This window comes from Tenrec ecaudatus, chromosome 8 (genome assembly GCF_050624435.1).
Source record: "Tenrec ecaudatus isolate mTenEca1 chromosome 8, mTenEca1.hap1, whole genome shotgun sequence".
NCBI lineage: Eukaryota > Metazoa > Chordata > Mammalia > Afrosoricida > Tenrecidae > Tenrec > Tenrec ecaudatus.
In genome coordinates this window covers 89,786,719-89,810,823 of record NC_134537.1, presented here as the reverse complement: position 1 = coordinate 89,810,823, position 24,105 = coordinate 89,786,719, and the positions used below count along the sequence as shown (strand labels likewise).

The window sequence follows — 24,105 nt, the reverse complement described above, 5'->3', positions numbered from 1 at the left end:
ACTCTGGTTCTTGGAATCAGCAGCTTATAATTACTGCCCAGTGAAGCCTCCTTGCAGATTGTGCAGCTGGAGCCTTGTCATGTCTCCAACGGGAGGAGGGCCTTTTCTTTGTCACATCAGTTCTTAAATTGCTTTGTACTGGGAGGATTTTTTTTACCTTTTTCTTCTTTCAAATGCAGAAGTAATTTGAGTTGCAAAGGACAGTAATATTTAATTTTTGACATAACCATTTGTCTTTGAAAAAACATTTATTTTCCTTTATGTGCTTGGGAAAAGAAGCCTAGTGCTTTTATGATTTCACCTCATTGCTCTGGGTTCGAGTTTCAAAAGTAAGTAGATTAGAGAAACTCATAATTTTTGCTAATAAAACAGTGTTCCTGTGGTAAACAAATATTATATGTCTTTGTCTTTGCTCATTGCAGCATTATTAGTAGTAGCAAAATACTAGTCTGGCTAGATTACAATAGATTTATAAAGAGAAGTACCATATAGATATTTTTTTGGGGGGTAATGTATTTAAATATTTATTTTAAATAAAAAACATAAATAAAAGGACAACAAGTCATTTAACATTAGTAAACCAGCACAGTAAGTGGAAAATAGGTTCAACAAAAACAATAAGGTATCAACAATGATACCTTAAGAGTACTACTATTCCCTGAGCTCAATCAGCAACCAAGCTAAAATGTAAAGAGTTAAAATCCTTCTAAACTGGATTCCTCATCATCACCCGTATCCCAATGCAGAGCTTTAGCTGGTGTGAGGTCATCATAAACGCTCTCCTCACAGAGATCGCCGTCATCACCATCCCTGCTGTCATTTTCATACAAAGCGCAGGCTTCACTGCCATCCATAGCATTACTAATACTACATTTCTGGAAGGCACGTCGCACCATGTCTTCTGGAATGTCTTCCCATGCATCTCGAACCCACTTTGCTATTAACTCTATGTCAGGCCACATAGATATTTTTAAAAAGAGAAAACTCATCATAAAAAGGTGTGGCATGCTTTCGAAAATCTAATAAGTACCAAAAGCAAATTCAAACTAGTGTACATATGCTACCATTTATGTAGAAATCGAAAGGAGTTGTGAAAAGAGTGAATGTGTAAATCTGCATGTAAGTGCAGTTTTCCCCATGTATGTACATAGTGTATATACACATGGATATACTTAGCATATGCAAAAATACCCAAGAAACAGGTACTATTGGCTGCTCAGAGAGGAGTACGTGACAACCATTCACTGTATACCTTTTAGAACGTCTCAATTTTGAACCATGCCAATGTGTATGACCTATTTTTTTAATTAAAGCCAATAAAAAATAAAACAATTATACCAGGTGGTGATTTCTTATGAATTTGAGTGATTAAAAAAAATTAGTTTCAGATAATTTTGTGAAAAATTATTTTTTGTATTTTGCATTTGTTTTACAACCCTGATATACATCTTTCCTGATTTTTTGTTTAACTCTTGTGAATTGGGTAAAACTTTACAGAGCAAATCCATTTTCTATTCAGTAGTGTATATACACTTCTTTGAAAAAATATATATGTATTTTAAATTTTATTATTAATTATGAGTTATTACATATACTATTCCATAGTTCACTCATGTTAAGCAGAATTGTACAATTGCTTCCACAATCAGTTTCCAAATATTCTTTTTCTCTCTGTACTCCTTGACATCGTCTCCCTTTTGCCGTCCCCTCCCCACCCAACCCTTGTTCTACTTGCCGTCCCTATAGGTTTATCAGTCCTGGGTTTCATAGACTAGAAAACAGAAAAACATACAACACAGCTTCAATGGCATAGCGCCTCTGAGATACACGCCACTGTGAAGAAACAAGACCAAAACAAAACAAAGCGACAATACAGAACATGTTGAAACTTGAGCAGGCCCAGCACTGCATCAGAGCACACGTCCTTTAGTATGAATTGTGGTTCTCACAGTGGAGCACCACTCTTTCTACTTCCTTCTTGGGTCTCCCATTTCCACTCCCCCTCCTGCCCTAACCCTCTGAACTTTGTCCTTAGGTAAATGCTGCCATTTGATCCCAAATGGTTGATCAGTGTAAGGGGTGGGACCTCCCCAATGCTTTCTTTATCCAACTAGACCTTCCCCTTGTCTGGCTATGAGTAGGGTCGTGGGGTGAGTGCACTTCCAGACTTCACTAGAAGTGAATGGCTGTGGTCTTCAGGGTTCCACCAGTCTTTATCTGAGTCATTAGCCTGGTCTTTTTTTTTTTTTATGACTTTCAGTTCTGTTCCACACTTTCTCCCACTGCCTTCTAACATGATCCCTTCCAGAGCAGTTGGTGGTAGCCAAGTAACATCTAGCTCTGGTGTCAGCAACATGGGGAAATTGTTGTGTTAATATTATTGTTCCTAGTTAGACCTTGTATTAGGATGAGCCTGTAGCTGTGGTGCCTTTTTCTTTCATTCTAGAAATCGTTGTTTTATGTTATGTTTTGTAATATTTATAATGAAAGTAGAACACCTGAATTTTACACAGAAATGAACTTATTTAAGTCTCAAAGCAATCCGATCATGCAAGTAGATAATACTATTGTGCCCGTTTTATAGATGAGGAAACCAGTTCACAGAGGGTGAAATCAATTGGACAAGGTCACATCACGATTAGTGATGTGGCTGGAACTGGACGTCAGGGAGTGAGTCCAGTTCCAGCACCCATCTTGCAACCAATATGCTGTGTAAGATGCTTAGCACACTGGTGGCTCCATTGTGAGCCTTTAAGGACTTTTGATAATAAAGGTAATATAATAGCAGATATTGTTATACAAAGATTATTCATAAAAATTTAGAAAACATCATAAAACCAAGTCAAGGAGAAATATAATTTTCAGTCTTACACTTGAGGAAAAAATTAAAATTTTGGTATTTTTACAGCATATTTGTATACTTTTAAAATGGTAATATTTACAACCCAGTTTAGTAACCTAATAATATAAACTTCCTTTTGCTTTATTTTTATTTTTGACCTCCTATACTATTTGTCATTTCTACCTTGACTTGGCATCCTTTTGGGAATAGGCCGCAGGAATTTTTGCGTATGTCATTCTTAGAGTTGAGAAATATTTTATCAATGTGAGATCATTTATGGACATGGCATAATAAGCCATCCAAATTCCCGTTTCTATGTGAACTTAAAACTCTTTCAAAGAAATTCCATTTTAGTGTTTAGCTCAAAGCAGCTTTGAAAAGGAGTCCCCAAATAGTGCAAACAGTTAACAAATTCAGTTGCGAACTGAAAGTTTGGCGATTTGAGTCCACCTAGAGGTGGTTCGGAATAAAGATTTGGTGCTCCACTTCTTAAAATTCTGCCCTTAAAAACCTTTGGAGCACAGTTCTTCTCTGCCCCACCTGGTCACCAGGAGCCAGGTCACCACACTGCTGTAGCAACACAAAGTGCTAGGAAAGGCAATAAACCCAAACCCTGATCCCCCAGTGCTGGCAAAGAAAAGAGAATCTCTGCGTGTTCAGGGGTGGAAGGATCTCAGAACCGTAAGTGTGGTCCACTGATTGATACAATCCCTTCAGGCAATCTCTTTGTGATCTTTCCGGCCACCCCTCGACTGCACGCTGGCCCAGTCTGGCCCATCGCCCTTCACCTTCAGACTCCATACCTTGCCAAGGCCACACCCTGAGATCTCTCTCTCTCTCTCCTTTTTCTTTTCTAAAAGCTAGGAGTACACAAAGGAAAATACAGAATAATTACCAACATAAAATCAGACTCACTCACTGACGCCTAGCGGCTCTAGAGGACACAGAGGCGCTGCCTCTGTGGGTTTGGGAATCTCTGTCTCCAGTGGAGTAGCTGGTAGATCTTGTGGTTAGCAGCCCAACGGGTTACACACCTGTGTCCAGGGCACCTTCATTCCTGCTCACTAGATAGGGCTTTTATTCCGTTGATTTGCTGGACTCGGCCACAGCTTCATGGAGTCTTGGAAGAGAACAAACTCACAGTTTTACAGAGCTGCCCACCCGTGTGGCTTCTGGCCCTTTCTACCAGCATTCACTCCCATGCATGACTTGGCTTTTGAAAGCCAAGATCAAGGGCAAAGAAAACCTTCCCTTTCTCTTTAAAGCCCATCTTCAGTGTTCCGCTTTATTATTCCATGACCTGTTCTTCCTGGATAATTTATAGCAGATACTACTGACAAGTAAGGAAACAATACTCACATTGGAGCAGAGTCAGAGCCAACCTAGTTCAGGAAGCCTCACGTGGCTGCCCTCCAGAGTCTCAGCCTGGGACATCCCAATTATGAGTCACCTCCCTCAGAAAAGCCCACAGCTATAGCTTCCCACCAGGTATTTATAGTTAGGATTCCGTTTGCTAATTGAATCACTTTTACCAAAAGCCTTGTTGACAGTCAGTTTCATACAGTTTCCAGGGGAGCAAAGCAAGAAAGTTAATCCAAGGTCAAATCTGTCTGTAAAGAAGTGGTTCTCAACCTGTGGGTCGCGACCCCTTTGGGGGTCAAACGACCCTTTCACAGGGGTCACCCAATTCATAATAGTAGCAAAATTACAGCTATGAAGTAGTAACGAAAATCATGTTATGGTTGGGGGGTGACCACATGAGGAGCTGTGTGAAAGGGTCGTGGCGTTAGGAAGGCTGAGAACCGCTGCTATAACGAAAGAGAAAGGTTTTCTAACCCTTCACATCTACAGCTTTCAAAGAACATCTTTACCGAGATGGTTTCAAGTTTTCCCAACATAAATAGCTTCTGAAATGAGCTTCCTAGTCTCTTGGCTTACAACCTTCTGCATTTATGTTAGATCTTACCTTTTCTGTTTTTAACTTCATTTCTTCTCCAATAGGTCGAATCAAATACTCGGAAGAAGTGTATGATGCATGCATGGAAACGTTTGACTGCCTTCCTCTTGCTGCCCTCTTAAATCAGCAGTTTTTGTGTGTGCATGGAGGGATGTCTCCGGAAATCAATTCCTTAGATGACATTAGGAAAGTAAGTGATCTTTCATGTAATACGTGTTTTAGTGTACTTTTTACTACAGTCAGCTAACGTGGTGTTTCTACTGAACATTTTTAAATACAGAAAATCAGAAATAAGAAAATAGAAGTACTCAGCAAGCCCATTATTGAACGTTAACTGCTCTTACCATTTTGATACCTTTCAGAAAATTTCCATAACTTTTTGTAAAGTTTGTGCTTTTCCTGACTCAACACATAACATTCTTTGCTTATAACCCTGGTACTTTCTCAAGCAAATAAACCGGGATTCGAATCCCATTCTAGCTATTAATTATGTAACCTTGACCAAATTACTTACCTTCTTAGTCATCTTGTTTCTTGATGCAATGGCCAAGTTGAGACCAGTGCTCTGCAATTCCGTGTCTTTGACGGTGTGGATGCACAGTTTCTTTGCTGCACCAGCTGACTCAGCGATAACTATGGCCCAGAGTCTGCTTCTTCGTGCTTCGCAATACTTGATGCTCAGTCATTTTTCACTTACCTTGTTCTGCACGACCCTATCTCATACAGGGACTAGAACTACATATTCTCTTACGTACACAACTTTTCTCTGGATTAAAGTTAATTCTTTTCAATGTGGGGCTTGTCATACAGCCTGCACTGCCTTTCCTGCTGCCTCATTATCTTTTAAATAACCAGAATTTACCTTTTCTGTCCTGAACTGTATAATTCAGAATTGTATCACTGAAAAACTCCCCTTTCACTTAGTGGAAGTCCCCTTCTCAGCACGCAGCTAGTCCTGTTACTTGTTTGCCTTGGCTTTTATGCTTTTAACTAAATCAGCAACTGGAGGAGGAAAGTAAGTTATTTTAAGTTGTATTGAAATGCCTCCACTACAGAGAGTAGAAATGAAAGTTAACAAGTCATGTATCAAAGAAAATAGCATCAAAATAGCATTCTTCAAATGAAGACATTCTTGTTGAAATGCAGTAAAAGAGCAGTATATTATTGTCAAAACCTGCCTGCATGGTAATATTGGCTCGCTAGGCAGTTGAAGTTAATTTTGAATAATCTTTATAAATAATGGTTGAGCTCTATAAAATTTGAGTTTTACATTCGTATGATCTGAATACTGTTTAAAGATGACGATGTAAAAAGTGTCCTTTCCCAACTATGTCTATATGACAGAGGCATTTATTAGAGAAAAATGACAAGAAAATGCACATCTGGAATTTGTTGATGTAAAATCTTTATTTCATTGAGAGTATACACACAGCAAAACATGTACCAATTCAATCATGTCTGCACGTACAGCTCAGTGGCCTTGATTATATCCTTGGAGCTGTGTACTCGTTTGGACCCTCCTTCTCCATGAATATAAACTCATTGCCCTATGCTTCCTATCTCCTCTCCTGAGTTGCTATGGTCAGTTTGATCCCAAGTAGTTATAATTTACTAGTGTTTTCCTTCAGGAAGAGCTTTGGGGGACTCAGTGATGCCTTCTCTCTTGACCCATACCAATTTCCAAGAGCTCTTTTGTTTTCACGATGTTTTTCTCTTTTGGCTTTTGTGTGTCTTCTAGTTAGACAGGTTTAAAGAGCCGCCAGCCTTTGGGCCAGTGTGTGACCTGCTTTGGTCTGACCCCTCGGAGGATTATGGCAGTGAGAAGACCTCGGAGTACTATACCCACAACACTGTCCGAGGGTGCTCGTATTTCTATAGGTAAGTTCTTTCGCCGTGTGACCAAAGGAAGAAAGGAAGCAGGAGTAGATTTTACCAAACTTTTTACAAAAAAAGTATTATTATTATTATTACTATTTTTAAAGTCATTTTATTGGGGGCTCATACAGCCCTTATCACAATCCATACATATCATATATCCATTGTGTCAAGCACATATGTACATTTGTTGCCATCGTCATTTTCAGAAGCATTTTCTTTCTACTTGAGCCCTTGGTATCAGCTCATTTTTTCCCTCCCTCTCCCCCCTCCCTCCCTCATGAACCCTTGATAATTTATTAATTTTTTTTCATGTCTTACACTGACCAATATCTCCCTTCACCCACTTTTCTGTTTTCCGTCCCCATAGGAGGTGGTTATGTGTAGATCGTGTGATCTGTTCCCCTTTTCTCCCCCACCTTTCCCTTACCTGCCTGGTATCACTACACTCTATTGGTCCTGAGGGGTTTATCTGTCCTGGATTCCCTGTGTTTCCAGCTCTTAGCTGTATGTATGTACATCCTCTGGTGTAGCCGGATTTGCAAGGTAGAATTGGGGTCATGATAGTGGGGGAGAGGAAGCATTAAAGAACTATAGGAAAGTTGTATGTTTCATTGGTGTTATATTGTACCCTGACTGGCTCGTCTCTTCCTTTTGACCCTGCTGTAAGGAGATATCTAATTGTCTACAGATGGGCTTGGGTCCCCACTCTACCCTCCCCCTCATTCACATCAATATGATTTTTTGTTCTGGGTCTTTAATGCCTGATAGCTGATCCCATTGACACCTCATGATCACGCAGGCTGGTGTGCTTCTTCCAAGTGGCCTTTGTTGCTTCTGAGCTAGATGGCTGCTTGTTTATCTTCAAGCCTTGAAGAACCCAGATGCTGTATCTTTTGATAGCCAGGCACCATCAGCTTTCTTCACCACATTTGCTTATGCACCTGCTTTGTCTTCAGTGATTGTGTCGGGAAGGTGAGCATCATAGAATGCCAATTTAATAGAACAAAGTATTCTTGCATTGAGGGGGTACTTGAGTGGAGGCCCAATGTCCATCTGCTCTACCTTAATACTGAACCTATAAATATATGCACATAGATCTATTTACCCAACCTCATATATAAATATATTTACATATGTACATGCCTGTATTTAGACCTCTATAAGTGCCCTTTGCCTCCTAGTTTTTTCCTCTATTTCCTTTTACTTTCCCTCTTGTCCCACTATCATGCTCAGCCTTCATTCGGGTTTTAGTAATGCCTCTCAGTTACATTGCCCTTGATCAAGGTCGACCAGGCCTCCTAAACCCTCCTCACCATCGATTTTAGATCATTTGTTCCCTTGTCCCTGGGTTGCTTTACACGCCCCTTTCTTTCCCCTTCCTCCACCTCTCCTGTGTGTCTCCCACTCCTAACCTTTGGCCCCGTTGTTTATCCTCTGGGTTGTTTATCCTGCCTATCATATCTAGGTAGACATGCAGAGACAATAATAAGCACAAAAACAACGTGGAGCAAAACAAAACAGCAAAAGAAAACAAACAACAACAACAAAATGATTTTTTAAAAGCCTATAAATAGTTCCAGGTCTGTTTGTTGACCAAAGTCTATTTTTGGTATTCCCCAGGGACTTCATTGCTTTGCTCCCCTTGCTACTCCGTTGCACGCCCTTAGTGTTTCACCCTGGTGTGGTGGGGTCAGATCAGGCACAATTCTGCACTGTAGCGCTGTGGGTAAGTGAGGGGGTGTCATGTCTTGTGGTGGGGCCGGCCCTGTGGTCCCCTGTGCATTGGCTGCTCTGAGCAAGAACATCGTCCTCAGGGCTTGATGGGCCAGGACGTGTTCCACTCTCCCTCGGTCCCTCTTCGTTTGCTCCTATGTGCTCTGAACAGATATGCCCCTCTCCCTGAGCTGTAGCTTCAGTGCTGTCCTCTGAAGTGAATTCTTCTTGGGGGGGCGGTCCACATAATTGGGATTGGGGCTGGGCCCCCACTTTATCAGACTTTTAAGCAGTATGTTATATCCTGAACGCATGTAATATAGGGAATGCTGTTGGAGAAGGCTGTTGAAATAGTTTATTACAAGGAGGCAGGAAGATCTTTCTGTTCCTTTTGGTTTTTATTATATCAGATATGCCCTAGTAAGCATAATGCACTTAGCAAGATAAGAAATTCTGCATTGCTTCAAAGTTGCCAGCTGATTCCAAATTACCTAGACTACCTGTTCCCAAACATCATCTATAGACTCGTTTTGAAATAAAGATGGCTTATTTTTTTTAAAGCTCTCCAGGTATTTGAACCTCTGTTATACAGGCAAAGAGGAAAAAAGAACAAGACTGGGCTTCAAACGTACTTAGCCCAAAGGCACTTCAGGTTTTTGCTGTGTCTTTGCCATTCATAAAGAGGGTGGTCTAGGGAAGCTTGAGGAATCCTGGTAGTACAGTAGATGATGTGTTAGGTTGCTCACCTGAAGGTCAGCCGTTCTATGGGAGAAAGATGAGGCTTTCAACTTCCATAAAAAGTTACAGTCCTGGAAATCCACAGGGGCAGTGCTACTCTGCCCTGGAGTTTTACTGTGAGTCAAAAGGGACTCAATGCCAGTGAGAGGAAAGCCTGAAGTATACATTTTTTAGCCTACCAATTTTGTTCTGACAAATAATACAAGCATTTAGTCCCCCCAGAGTAACTTAATTAACTAAAAATGATGCGTCCATGAAATTGTGTCTGAAACAATAGTAATCATCACCATAAAATTCATTTTGCCATCAGGTTTAGCACTCTTCTAAGCAAGCTTTTGCCCTTCCTGCCAAGTTTTCCAGTTACTAATATGAAGGAATCATTCCAATCTTACTTCTCTCTACATTGCTTAGGGAAAAAATTACACATTTATCATTGAGAGACTATAAATTCCAATTTAGTAATACCTCTCATTTAAAGGTACAAATAACCTTCGATCCAGGAGGGTTTCTTGCAATTCCTCACGCCCTAACCCTGTGGCTGTGTTTGGAGACGTGTGGACTGTACTTGCAAGGGCACTCACTGCAGCACTCTGTATACTGCAGTATTAGAAAGCTTAAATGTTCATCAGCAGGACACGAGTTAATGAACTGTGGTACATCCAAACAATGGAGTACTAGGAAACTTTTTTATTTTAACAAATGTGGCAAAAGGAAGCTATATGCTGATATGGAACATAAAATTAAAATGTAACCAAACAGTACAGAACTGTGTATGACATCTGCTAACCGTTCTTTAAACGCGAAGTGTGTGAGGGTGATTGGTTAACATGGAAAAGAGTGTCTCAGAGTCCTCGGGAAATGAGAAATCTATAGACTTGTTTTGAGAGGAGCTGGAGAAGAGGGAGGAAGGAGACATTGGATACAACGGAGCTTCAAAAATTCGTGGGAGTGTGGAATGAAAAGATCATGGACTTTTCTCACCAACTTTTTGAAGCCTTCTTTACCCTTTCATAGCCTTTGACCACCACATGAGTATGTCATCTACTTTGACTACCACATGAGTATGTCATCTACTTTGACTACCACATGAGTATGTCATCTACTTTGACTACCACATGAGTATGTCATCTACTTTGACTACCACATGAGTATGTCATCTACTTTGACTACCACGTGAGTATGTCATCTACTTTGACTACCACATGAGTGTGTCATCTACTTTGACTACCACATGAGTATGTCATCTACTTTGACTACCACATGAGTATGTCATCTACTTTGACTACCACATGAGTATGTCATCTACTTTGACTACCACATGAGTATGTCATCTACTTTGACTACCACATGAGTATGTCATCTACTTTGACTACCACATGAGTGTGTCATCTACTTTGACTACCACATGAGTGTGTCATCTACTTTGACTACCACATGAGTGTGTCATCTACTTTGACTACCACGTGAGTGTGTCATCTACTTTGACTACCACGTGAGTGTGTCATCTACTTTGACTACCACGTGAGTGTGTCATCTACTTTGACTACCACGTGAGTGTGTCATCTACTTTGACTACCACGTGAGTGTGTCATCTACTTTGACTACCACGTGAGTGTGTCATCTACTTTGACTACCACGTGAGTGTGTCATCTACTTTGACTACCACGTGAGTGTGTCATCTACTTTGACTACCACGTGAGTGTGTCATCTACTTTGACTACCACGTGAGTGTGTCATCTACTTTGACTACCACGTGAGTGTGTCATCTACTTTGACTACCACGTGAGTGTGTCATCTACTTTGACTACCACGTGAGTATGTCATCTACTTTGACTACCACGTGAGTATGTCATCTACTTTGACTACCACGTGAGTATGTCATCTACTTTGACTACCACGTGAGTGTGTCATCTACTTTGACTACCACGTGAGTGTGTCATCTACTTTGACTACCACGTGAGTGTGTTATCTACTTTGACTACCACGTGAGTGTGTTATCTACTTTGACTACCACGTGAGTGTGTTATCTACTTTGACTACCACGTGAGTGTGTTATCTACTTTGACTACCACGTGAGTATGTTATCTACTTTGACTACCACATGAGTATGTTATCTACTTTGACTACCTCGTGAGTATGTCATCTACTTTGACTACCACGTGAGTGTGTTATCTACTTTGACTACCACATGAGTTATCTATTTCAACAAGTTAATTTTTAAAAACTGACAAAAGGAAAACAGAGTGAGATAAAATAAACTAGTTAACACCTAGATGATCCCAGAACAATGTCTTCTCTAGTTCTTCCTATCATTTAATACTAGTAGCTTTATGTTATTCGTAGATACGAGTACTAAAAGAACATTGTAGGAATTGTAACACAAATGTCCCACTTTATATTAGAATATGGTTGGGTGTAATACTTGCACCTACTCTTGAAATACCCCGCATAATGTCATGTCTTATTGTTCATAGTGCCTATGAAGCTATAAATAAATTCTTTTCTTTTTCAAACATTTCATAATTTTATTTTTATTTTTTCATAATTTTACTTTTCAAACATTTAATACTTTTTTAATGTGTTCCATTTTACTATACACACATATGCACACAAGACACATATGCATGCTACTGTGATCATTTATTTTCGTGCCAAAATCCCAAAAAAACTTTGGTGTTGGATTGCTACTGTTATGAGTTATGATGAGAAAATAAAAAGGTCAGGAAGCCTTGTTTCTGTCTTAGGTTAACTCTATCGGCATGCTTGATCTGGAAGACAGTGTATTAGCAAAATGGAAAACAGAATGATATCACTAAGCTATTAATAAAAATTCAGTAGTGTGTAAAACCTTTCATCTTGAATCAAAATCAGCTCATGCCATTTTAACTTTTATTAGGAAATGATTGTTCTAATCCTAGATTTATGTTTTCTAATATCTTTTCAGTTACCCTGCAGTTTGTGAATTTTTGCAGAACAATAATTTGTTATCAATAATCAGAGCCCATGAAGCACAAGATGCTGGGTAAGTTACATTAAAACCATCCCACATTTCATTGTAGTTTTTACTTTCCTATCAAGATACACAAGCTGTTGTCTCTCTTCCAGGTATCGAATGTACAGGAAGACCCAAACAGCGGGCTTTCCATCACTCATTACAATTTTCTCTGCCCCAAACTACCTGGACGTCTATAATAATAAAGGTAAAGGAGGCCAGCGATGTACGTTTGAACTTGTAGATGTGAACTCTAGTCTAATCACATGTTTGTGTGCGTGTGTCTGTTATTTCCCCATGTACGTTTTAAAAAGAATATAAGAGATTTCAATTAACATGAAGGCCAGGAGATGTTAAATTTAGGTTGCTACTTGGTCTTGATCTCCTAAGGAATACTAGGCTCTGAGAATAATTATCACCATTGGCTTAATTTATACTGCTGAATCAAAGTATAAGGAATATATGAATATATATATATATATATATATATCACTGCAGGTTTAAGGTAGATCAGTTAGCTTCAATCATTGGCTTGGGTTTATTTGTTTATTTGGCCTTACACAGTCGTCATTTGGCATTGTGGTGATGTTTGTGAATTACTAAGCTAGCACTGTTTTGTTTTTGTTTTCAGGAGTGGGATAGGTAGAGTGGCTATTATACAAAAAGTCAGAAAAGGTCCTCATTTTAGTTCAAGCTGTGTCAGAGACAAGGAATGTGACTCTGTCTATGTCATTTCATCTTTCTAAATCTGTTTCCCCAATATTTACAAGAAGAAGAATATTGATTAGGTACATGTCCGTTGATCAGAGAATCTACTTATGAGACTGTCCTGTTAAAGTCTTTAAGATTAAAGTTTGTTTTGGGGTTCTTTTGTGTGATTCGTAGCTTTGTGTCTTAGCAGTGTTGCTGCTAAAAACTTCTTGCATCTGCAGATATTTTGTTGTAGGCTATGACTATAAGATAATAAGATTTTTTAGCAAACATGCCAGAACGTATATATCCACGTGAGTATTACCCCTTTCAAAGTGGCTACTGGGGAGGCTGCATGCTCATGCCGACAATGCTGCCGTTGCTCAGGACATTTTGGAACTCCTCTTTTGGCATTGCCTTCAGAGTCTGCGGCACATTCTTTTGATTATCCTCAATGATGGCAAATCTTCGTCCTTTGAGGGTGGATTTGATTTTTGGAACAGCCAAAAGTCATTCGGCGTCAAGACTGATGAATCAGGTGAGTTATCGAGCTAGACGATACCATTTGGGGTCAGAAACAAGGTATGATTATAAGGTAATGAGACTGGTCTTTCTTGTGTTGCTTGCAAGCTGACTCTGGAGGCAATTCCAAAAGAGGGGTTCCGAAACCGTACTGAGGAATGGCAGCGTGATTGAGTCACACCTGCAGCAAGGCAGCGAGGTGTGTTGAAAGGGCAGTAAGCTAGGAGGCAGGGTTTCTAATACTGCCCTGCTCCACTTTTCAATGGGTGCCTTCTAACAAGTGGCCTGACTTCTCTGAGCCTCAGCTTAGTTCATCTTTCCAATTCCTGACCCAGCTTATCTCACGCCATTTTGCAAATTCCTGACACTTCGGGCTTTGAGGATAAATGGAAATGACTGTGAGAGAACTTACCAAACCATACACGGCTACCATAGTGTGTCATTTTGCTGTTACATGATGTGACGACATCAAAGGTCTAAGCTCATATGATATATAAGGTCTGGTGTGTTTGTTGGTGGGGTTTCTTAAGTCTCATTACTTTATAGTCACATCTTGAATGTGCAATTGGGGAGAAAAGTCCACAGTACACTTAATATTGACCAATTTTAAAAGTGAGCTCTGATTCCTATTAGCCCCAAATTGGAATAACCCAAATAATGATTATCAACCAGGAAATAGACACAATGTGGTATATCTGTACAGTAGAGTATTACTCAGCCATAAAAAATGTGTTTTTTGTTGTTTGTTTGTTTTTGTTTTTAATGAGCCAAGAATTTTCTATCCAGCAAAGCTGTCGGTTATGTAAAAATTAGAGAACAATGTCTTCAAATAAGAAGACTCTGAAATATACCACTTAGTTATTTAAAAAATATTGTTTAAGAATATAATCCAACTGACCAAGTAAGGTATTAGTTAATTGGCAAAAAATATCTATGATGGTTACAAGAGTACATGTTTTGAAATACCAGGATCAGTCAAAAAGCATTACAACTGAGCTCCCGTTCATTCATCCCTGTCACTCTGAGCACTACGTGTTAAACATGTCTTTGTCATTGGTGGGTGGCCGCCCAAAGGTTTGCTCAGTAGCACACTTGTCTTTAGTCTCCTTAGATTGCCTTCCAAAAAAGATCCAATCAAGTGCCTATTGGGAAAGTTACATTCAAATCAGAGAGCACAGCACAGAAAGTTATGGGAATGGTTTTTCTAGGGGATTCCAAATCTTGATCAATTTTCCCAAAGGACACAGGACAGACATGGGTGCTTGTTCAGAAGTTCAAAGAAGGGCCAGGAGACTCATGCTGAGGAACTGTGTTTCCCACCACTGCATCACTTTTCTCTACCCTCAGGGTCCCTGTGGGTCAGAGTCAAGTTGGCAGTGAGAGTGGGTACCGTGCACCTGCTTGTTCTTGGAGAGCAGCAAGGGCTGCCCTATGAGGATTTCCTTCGAAAACCGTACCCCACTGTGTCAGGCCGGGTGGACTAGAGAAACAAATCCAGGGAGACACTCATTTGTGTGTAACAGAGAACTTTATGTCAAAGAGAAATTGTCCATTAAGAAAACATCCCAGTCCAGATCAAGTTCATAAGTCCACTATTACCCCATATGTCCAATACCAATCTATAAATTCCTCTTCAGACTTACCCAACACATGCAATGATGCCGATTGCAGGAAGATCACAGGCCAGTGGGTGAAAAGTCTTGTGGATCCAGTGGCAGTGGAGGCATCTCAGCACTGGCGTGGGTCTCCACATGGATCCTCTAGTTCAGGCATCCTCAAACTACGGCCCCCGGGCCACATGCGGCCCTCCGAGGACATTTATCTAGCCTGCCAGGTGTTTTTACCCCGTTTTGTTTTTCACTTCAAAATAAGATATGTGCAGTGTGCATAGGAATGTGTTCATAGTTTCTTTAAAAACTATAGTCCGGCCCTCCAATGGTCTGAGGGACAGTGAACTGGCCCCCTGTTTAAAGTTTGAGGACCCCTGCTCTAGTTCCAGGCTAGCAAAGCTTCATGTGTCTTGTCAACAGGAATGTCTTGCAGGGAGTGAGTGTGACCCGCCTCCAGAGAGCTATTTATCTCCTAAACCCTCCAGATGAGGTCATCAAGCTGCAACTTGATTGACAGGCTCAAGCTGCAACTTGATTGACAGGCTAAACGCCTCCCCCTTCACTCTTAATAGTCTCAAATTGACAACAGATTATGTAACTATCACACCCACCCACTTTACAATCCTGATCTTCACACTTCATTTTGTTCCTAGAGCTTGTCCAACATTTAAAAGGAATGTCCTTTGAATCCCTCGAGGGGTCCAAACTTGCTGTTTGGAAGTAGGGTAGATGAAATCTTCAGGGAAAGGTGGAAATACAGAAACACCGCCTTCAGACATATATAGGACTGGATGGAGGGCATGCCAAGAAGCGTGCGTGCGTGCGCGCACACGCACACACACACACACACACACACACACTGGCTTCATGGTTTGATGTATTTGTTTAATAAAAGCTTTTAGGATTTTTTTAACAATATATTTTTACTTACCCTTGTATCATTATTAAAGTTGGAGGAATTGTTATGTGCTCCTGTATTTAAATGATTCTATTAACAGTAAGTCAGGAAAAACATTTCTGTACCTGTTTCTCAGACTTGCACTCTGGAATTAAGAGAGATGGAACTCAGTATAAATTAATATTATGTTGAAAATAAGCTTAACTTTCCCTAATTATTTGGAATGCATATATACTTTTGATCGATAAATATTTAGCTTCAAAACACTTAAAACTGTATTTCCTTTTCAATATTAATTAATAGCATAGTAAATAAAGCATTTAGAAATGAAGTTGTGATACAAGCAACTCCATGGATGAACTTCTTTGAAAACACGATGCTAAGTGTAAGCCAGGCACAAGAAGACAAATACTGTATAGTCACACCTGTGAACTGCCTAGTAGACTCTGTAAAGGGAGAGGACTAAAGGAGACTCGTGGTTACCAGAGGCTGGAGGGAGGGCAGCATGGGGAGTTAGTGCTTTAAGAAAATAACAAATTTTCCCAGTGCCCAGGCTAATTCCATGCCAATTAAATCAGAGTCTCTGTGGCTAAGATGTAAAGAGATTAAACCAAAAAAGGATGATTCTTCCTTAGAGCTTTATGTATTTCCTTTTAAAAGAATTATAAAACCCAGTAGTTTCCCTTTTAGCCTGGATTGTACTTAATAGCCTTAAACAAAGTGAACCTTGGAATGGCAGATCTCATTTAAATCTGATATGGATCCATCTGTTCATTACAGCAGTGGTTCTCAACCTTTGTAATGCCATGACCCTGTAATACAGTGCTTCATGTTGTCGTGAACCCCCAACCATAAATTGTTTTTTTGCTACTTCATAACTGTATTTTCCCTACTGTTATGAATCATAATGTAAATAACTGATGTGGGATGTATTTTCATGGTTACAAATTGAACATAATGAAAGCATAGTGATTAATCACAAAACAATATGTAATTATATATTGTGAAATATTTACGTTTTCCGATGGTCTTAGGTGACCCCTGTGAAAGGGTCGTTTGACTTCCCTCCGCCAAGAGGTTATGACCCAGAGGTTGAGAACCACTGCATTGCAGCCTCCAATGAGCCCTAGTCTACTTTCTAAAAAGCATTCTTTGTCCCAAGTTCTCTCCCAACCTGCGTTTTCTTATTTCTTCCCCAAGTCTCACATCTCCTATTACACTTTGCTTCTCTCTAACTCTATTTTTTCTTGTTTCCTTTTTCTAACGTTTTCACCATACAAACAGCAAACTGTTATTCTTGCTCCTTTTTCTCAAAAGTAAGCACTGCTTGTGTTACTCAATTTCTCTTCAAGGACACTTACTGTCCTTAACTCTCATGTTTGTGATAAAGTCTTTCCTCCCTCCCTCTCTTTAGTAACCTTGCTATGAAGAGTATCTATTGACCACCCGGGAGACTGATCAGTACGCTGAGCTGAAGCATGCCGCCGAAATCAGCAGTCACTGCACTCGCTGCTGCCTCACCCCCTTCTGGTCTCATTTTCTTCTTCATTATTCCTTCAACAAGCATTTTAAGTCACAATCCATTTACCTGAATTTTCAGGAAGCTGTGACATAATTGACAATGTTATCTTCTTGGGAAATTAAAAATTTTTTTCTCGACTATTTCTTAAGTATTTTCCTTAAGAAAGAGGCAGAAAATGTGGCATCAAAAGCAGTTCCTGGAGATTCTCCCTTGCAGCTCATGTATATACATCTTTTCATTTAAAAAAATCATTTTATTGGAACTCACATTTCAGGCATCAATTGTATCAAGTATATTTGTACATATGTTACCATCATCATTTTTTAATCATTTACTTTCTTTTTTTTAATCATTTTATGGGGGGGCTCATATAATTCTTATCACAATCCATACATACATCCATTGTGACAAGAACATATGTACATTTGTTGCCATCGTCATTCTCAAAACATTTGCCTTCTACTTGAGCCCTTAATATCTGCTGCTCATTTTCCCCCTCCCCAATGAACCCTTCATAATTCATACATTATTATTATTTTGTCATATATTACACTGTCCGATGTCTCCCCCCCCCCCCCCGCCTTCTTCTCTGCTGTTCCTCCCCCAGGGAGGAGGTTATACGTAAATTCTTGTAATCAGTTACCCGTTTCTGCTCTAAATTCTCTCCACCCTCCAGGCATCGCCACTCTCACCACTGGTCCTGAAGGAGTCATCTGTCCTGGATTCCCTGTGTCCATTTGCTCTCTGTAGCAGAGTACATCCTCTGGTCTAGTCAGATTTGTAAGGTGGAATTGGGATCATGACAGTGCGGGGAGGACACATCTTTTCTTTAAAAAGGAAATCCTCGCCTCCCTTTCCTTTCTTTCCTTCTGCTCTCTCCCCCCCCCCACCCCCCTCGGCATATTCTGTAGACCTACTGTGGCCCACGGGTACTTTTTGTTTGCACTGGTTTCATGAACGATCCTGAAGTCATGTGAGGTAGTTTATTGTGCCAACCTGGCTGATAAACACATGTGGGATTAATTGAAGGGCAGAGGGATAAATGGTTTGGTGAGCCTTGCCTTTCGAGTTCTCAGGTCTCTTGCTTTCTGATGGTCGGACCAGGGTGCAGCTGCCTTAACCAGCTCCCTGCTTCAGCTGGCAAGGTTCACTTCCTGCAAGACATCCCCAAGGAGAAGCTGCATGGACCTACCCCAATGTACCCCTGGGTGCTGGAGCAGCTGTGTGGAAACCCCTGTCAGTGCTGAGATTCAGTTCACTGATTCAGTTTTCCTCCTGCAGTCAGCATCATAGTGTGTGTTTTGTGAGATGGAGGAGGACTTTGTGGATTGGTGTCAGACATATGGGCTAATGTTGTATTTGTGGGCTTGGGCAGCACTGGGTTCGGATGTTTTCTTGATGTGCACTTAACCTTTATATAAAACTTTCTCTTATACATGAGTTTCTGTGGATTTGTTTCTCTAAAGTACCCAGACTAACACATCATGATTCTAAAAGGTTTTTATATTAATTTCTGGCTACCAGGAGCATATTCTAAAGCAAGTTTAAAGATCTTGTTTATGATCATGTATTATTGAGACCTACCTCCCGCCTTTTTTCCTGTGTAGATTGAGGGGATTGTTAAATGATTGTATAGTCACTAACCTAAATAAAATACATGACTTTGAAAACAATGGGGCGTGTATGTTATTACCAGTGTTAGGTCTGTTGAGAGCTGTAGATCCTATTTTCATGTATTTGCTATGGTGTTCATTTTAGGCATTCAGTAACTTAAGTAGCCCAAGAGTTAAAGCCCTCTGCAGTGAACCAAAAGGTTGGCAGTTTGAACCCAGCAGCTGCTCCATGGAAGAGAGACATGGCAGTTTGCTCCTCTAAAGACTATGCCTCTGAACCCCAACCCAACCATAACCAGCCATGGCGGGGAGCTGGCTTTTTGGGCTTTTGACGGAAATATTGTTCTAGGAACCAGTGAGCGATCTATGTCTATCATAGATAGTTCTGGAGAACTGTGATGCCTGATTCTCCTTTATGGCCACAGTGAGAATTCTTACAATAATAGTAAAAACAATGGTACTGGTGATGAACACTAGTATTAAGAATTTTTATTTTATAACTTCTAAAAGATAAGATAAAATCCATTTGGCACCAAAATATGTTTACGACATTGTGCACTAATTAATAGTAAACTTTTATAGGAAAATGCCAGTTACCATTGCCAGTCAATGCCAAGTTACAGTGACTCTGTGGGATGGAGTAGAGCTGCTCCCTACCATTCCTGAGGCTGTGAATCTGAGGGGCGCATCCAGGCTCATCTTCCTCCCTTGGACCGCCTGGCAGACTTACACTGCTGACCTCTGGCTATCCATAGACTGATTGCATACAGGCCCAGTGGCACATTCCCCAGTCCCTTCGACTGCATCAGAGATGATTTAACAGACTCTCGAGCATTGATTGAAATGACTCCAGATCGGCCATGCCGATCCCTAAGATGAAGTGCTGGGAGTTATCAACTGCCAAGAGACGGTCTCTTCGGGCCTGTGCTTCTCTGAGCGCAGTGATTGTAGCCACTTGTCATATCAAAGGGCGTTTGCTTGTCAAATCCGAAGCGCATGTGCAGTAACCCTCTGAAGGCTCAGAGCTTGGTTTGCTTTGTACTTTTATTAGATGAACTCATCTGTGACTTTGTTCCTCTGGCTAATTCTTAAGAGAATCAACTATTATGAAATGCTTAAATTGCTTTCCATCTGCACTTACATACTTCGTCCCAGCTTTACAAATGGAAAGTTCCCGATTCTGTGTAGCATGTGTGTATCAATGGCCGTGTCACCTTCCTCTGTGCCCAGAGTCTCTTGCCTTTTCCTTTGTAGCTGCTGTGCTGAAATATGAAAACAATGTCATGAATATCAGGCAGTTTAACTGCTCTCCACACCCTTACTGGCTTCCAAACTTTATGGACGTTTTCACGTGGTCTTTGCCTTTTGTTGGGGAGAAAGGTAAGAGAAACAAAGCCTGCGGGGTCACCACTTGTCCTAACATGACAGAGCCGAAGAGTGCCCTCCTCTTGGCTTTTCTCCACAAAGGTTTTAAAATGGCACTTAATTGACTGCTAAGTTACAGTTATAGTAGATCATGCATTTCTTATTCTAAAAATCAATTTAAAGTAGCTGCCCTACTTTGATCAATATGTTAAAATAATTTAGTCGCTCTCTTATCCCCTCGGTGGATTTCTTCGGTGCTAAAGAGGTTGAGCAGGAAATATGGTCCTTACCGTTTTATTTGGGAAACGACACAAATGAACTCTGCAGCTATAAAGCAGCCCTGCTGGGCACGGACTGCTCACCTCCTTGGCTCCCTGGGAGCAGCTGTCCACTGTAGCATTCAAGTTAGTTCTGTGCAGCACATCTCAGAGAGGGTGCCCATTCCAGATCGCTGCAGTGAAGCAAATGTGGCAAGACAGTTGGTGGCACGAGTAGTTTTGGTCGCCCAGTGCATTCAAAAGTTATGGCTGCCTTATACCGTGGTCAGAATGTAACGGCATTATGATCAAGTTAGAAATATTGTGCTTGCGACCAAAATATAATGCAGAGACAGGAAGTAATAAGCACATGCCTTTGAAAGAATGGCACCAATGGACTTGCTCAACAGAAGGCTGCCACAAGCTTCCATCTGTAAAAACACAGTGCCTGCCAAACGCATCAGTGTGAGACGCAGTGAGACGAAGTATACCTGCAGTAGAATCTCTCTCTTTTTTTTCCAGCTTAAATACTATTTATTTATAGGCCTATCTACCCTACTGGCATGCACATTTATTTGTTTGTTTATTGCTTTACCAAACTTTTAAAAAATTATTATTAATTGAGAGTTAATACATATCATTCTATTATTCCATACTTCAATCACATGCAGTGGAATCTTAAAAGACTCAGACTTTGACTGAAGCAAGTGAATGATTATACGGTAGAAACCTGGAGGCCTATGCTTAATGCTACTCTTTTGATACTAATCTTAATATAATAGCAACTTGTCATTCAAGTTATTTTGACACGTTTACTTAGATATCCAGAAAAGTGCTTAATTAATTGTGTGAATTTTGGGTTGTTTTGTCTTCCCATATAGTCACAGAGATGCTGGTTAACATTCTCAACATTTGCTCTGATGATGAACTAATTTCTGATGATGAATCATTAGAAGGTAAATTTGACTTTTCCTCATTTGAACTCTAAGAAGTTTGGGGTTGGGTTTATATTCTGAAGAACTGTCTTATAAACAACAAGCTAAACTCATTGTAAGAAAATAAAACTTGAAGACTACAGAAAAATAAGCAAGGGGGAGAAAAGCCATCTCCAGCTGTCATGCCATGATCTGATAGGCATACACTGTTGATATTTGATGCATGCACTGTTAACTGCCTCTTATCTTTGGATATATAGACATCTTGATCTCTTGACAGAAATTAGGCCACGATATGCTGTACTCTCGCCACTCTTTTCATATAACAGTATCATTGGCATTTACTGTGTGGGGGGGATTATATATTAATTTTGAGTGGTTACATAGTAGTCCTGTCAACTATTACTTAAATAACCCCCTGTTTTATAACTTAGATTTGTTCCCATTCTTTGCTTTTGAAAACCCTCCTTTTTTTTTCTGAGAGTGCTGTGGGAGGATTGATTTTAAAGGCAGGCCCTATTTGTCTAAGAATACACAAGACTTGGGAATGTGGTAGCACTTGAGCACAAACCTCTTGCATGTTCTCCAAGCTGTCGGCTATTAGGACAAGCCAACTACATAGTAGGGAGAGCTGAGCTTGCCTTGGGAATGTAGGTGTGCCCCAGTAAACTTTCCAAACACCTTAAGTATTACTCCCTGCCTTCTTTATATAAAGCTCCTAATAACAGTCAACGTCAGTTATCCTGGCCTTCCTGGGATGCTTTCCCCCTTGTCTCTGAAACAGAGGAAATCAAAGTGACTAGTGGTGAGTCTAACTTACAGTTTAGTAGAGCACATAGCTCATGAGTACCTCTATTTATAGAATAGTTAGTCACCACAAGCAACTGCAGACACTCCTGAGGAAATGATGCAGCCAAATGAATATTAAGATGACATAAAGCGTTAAGGGAAGATGAAACATGTAAGAAATCAACTGAATAAAATTTAGTCAACTCTCACTGGAAAGTAAAATGAGTGTCAAGTCTCTTGCATACATTAAGAAATAAATCTTGTGGGGGGGGGGGGCGCTGAGAACCAGAAGTGGAGCTGGGTGGCTCGCCGTGGGGACGATGGCGGCCAATGCCGGGGAATGGTGCCTAATGGCGAGCGACCCAGGGGTCTTCACCGAGCTCATTAAAGGATTCGGTAATTAATAATGCTTGTGCCACACAAGCCGTAGTAAGTGTGTTATTAAACTGTGCCCACCAAGATGTCTGTTTAGGGAGACATTGTCAGAGTTTAAAGAATTTTCACAGTTTTGATGCAGCTGTGAAAGGCTTGACCCTGAGCAATTCAGATGCGATTCGACACGTCCACCAGTTTTGCCAGACAGCAAACGTGTGATTTTGATGCAAAGACGTCAGCAAAAGAAGAAGATGCTTTTCACTTTGTCAGTTATGTTCCTGTTAATGGATGGCTGTATGCATTAGATGGGTTAAGAGAAGGACCAATAGATGTAGGGGCATGCAATAGAGATGACTGGATCAGCGCAGTGAGGCCTATTATAGAAAAAAGAATACAGGAGTACAGTGACGGTTAAATTAGATTTAACTGAATGGCCATTGTGTCCGACAGAAAAATGCAATGGGAGCAGAAGATTGCAGTTACAAAGACAGCTCGCTGAGGACCCCTGGACACAGATCAGGGCACCAGTATGTTAAGTGCTACCCAGTCAGAGGTTGCCAAAAATCAGATGCTTATTGAAGAGGAAGTACAAAAATTAAAACGATATAAGACTGAAAATATCAGAAGGAAGCACAGTTACCTGCCTTTCGTTATGGATTGTGAAAGGCTTCAGCTGAGCACCAGCAGTTAACGCCGCTAGTAGGAAAGGCAAGAAAAGCAGAAAGCAAAGAAAGCGCGGGAAAGCGAATGAAGAAGATACTCTGTGATGTGTACATATTTCTGATTCCACAATTTCTTTCATGAAAACTTTTACAAACTTTGAGCAACATTCTACTTGGCCCAATGCATGTGCGACAAAAGCAGCAGTCTTGTCTCAAATGCATAGGTTCATAAACGTTTTCCTACCTGCATCATGTGTATGCAGTGCGTATTAAATAAAAGTGATAAAAAGGAAAAAAAGGAAGAAATCTTGATTACCAGAAATATATGCTTACAAAAAATATGCCAAACATTGGTATATGTGATAAAGTGGTGTCTGTAATTGTGAAGGGGTCCCTTGGTGGGGTGTTAGGTGAAGGGATCATGATGTCAATATGATAGGTCCTTTCTCATCTATTTGAAACTTCCTTCCTCTGTGCACACCTCCTTCCGTCCTTTCTTGTCAGCGTCTTCTCTTCCTTTTTAACTTCTCTGTCTAGATCCAAATCCTGAAATACTTTCTCGTATTCCATCTATCTTTCCCTAATACTTATTAGGCTGTAATTTTACACTTGTTTATATCAACATATGTAAACTCTCAAGAGTCCTGAGACAGTGTTAGTTGTTGGTCACTATTGTGGTTCTAGAGTCAAACATAACGGAGCAGACATAATAGGCATTTGTTTAGTTAGGTTTAATCAAATGTATAG

General features: G+C 40.4%; 1 protein-coding gene and 1 pseudogene across 3 annotated transcripts in view; both read left to right on the top strand.

The window, feature by feature from the left end:
* Positions 1-24,105, top strand: part of PPP3CC (protein phosphatase 3 catalytic subunit gamma) — a 105,397-nt gene that overhangs the window by 62,387 nt on the left and 18,905 nt on the right. For all 3 annotated transcript variants that reach the window (XM_075556542.1, XM_075556541.1, XM_075556540.1), the window contains exons 5-10: positions 4,844-4,989; positions 6,538-6,677; positions 12,073-12,150; positions 12,234-12,328; positions 20,230-20,355; positions 21,479-21,553. In XM_075556542.1, coding sequence (XP_075412657.1) covers positions 4,844-4,989; positions 6,538-6,677; positions 12,073-12,150; positions 12,234-12,328; positions 20,230-20,355; positions 21,479-21,553 — 660 coding nt within the window. The remainder of the gene's footprint in view (positions 1-4,843; positions 4,990-6,537; positions 6,678-12,072; positions 12,151-12,233; positions 12,329-20,229; positions 20,356-21,478; positions 21,554-24,105) is intronic.
* Positions 22,604-23,656, top strand: LOC142455036 (ubiquitin carboxyl-terminal hydrolase isozyme L5 pseudogene; annotated as a pseudogene).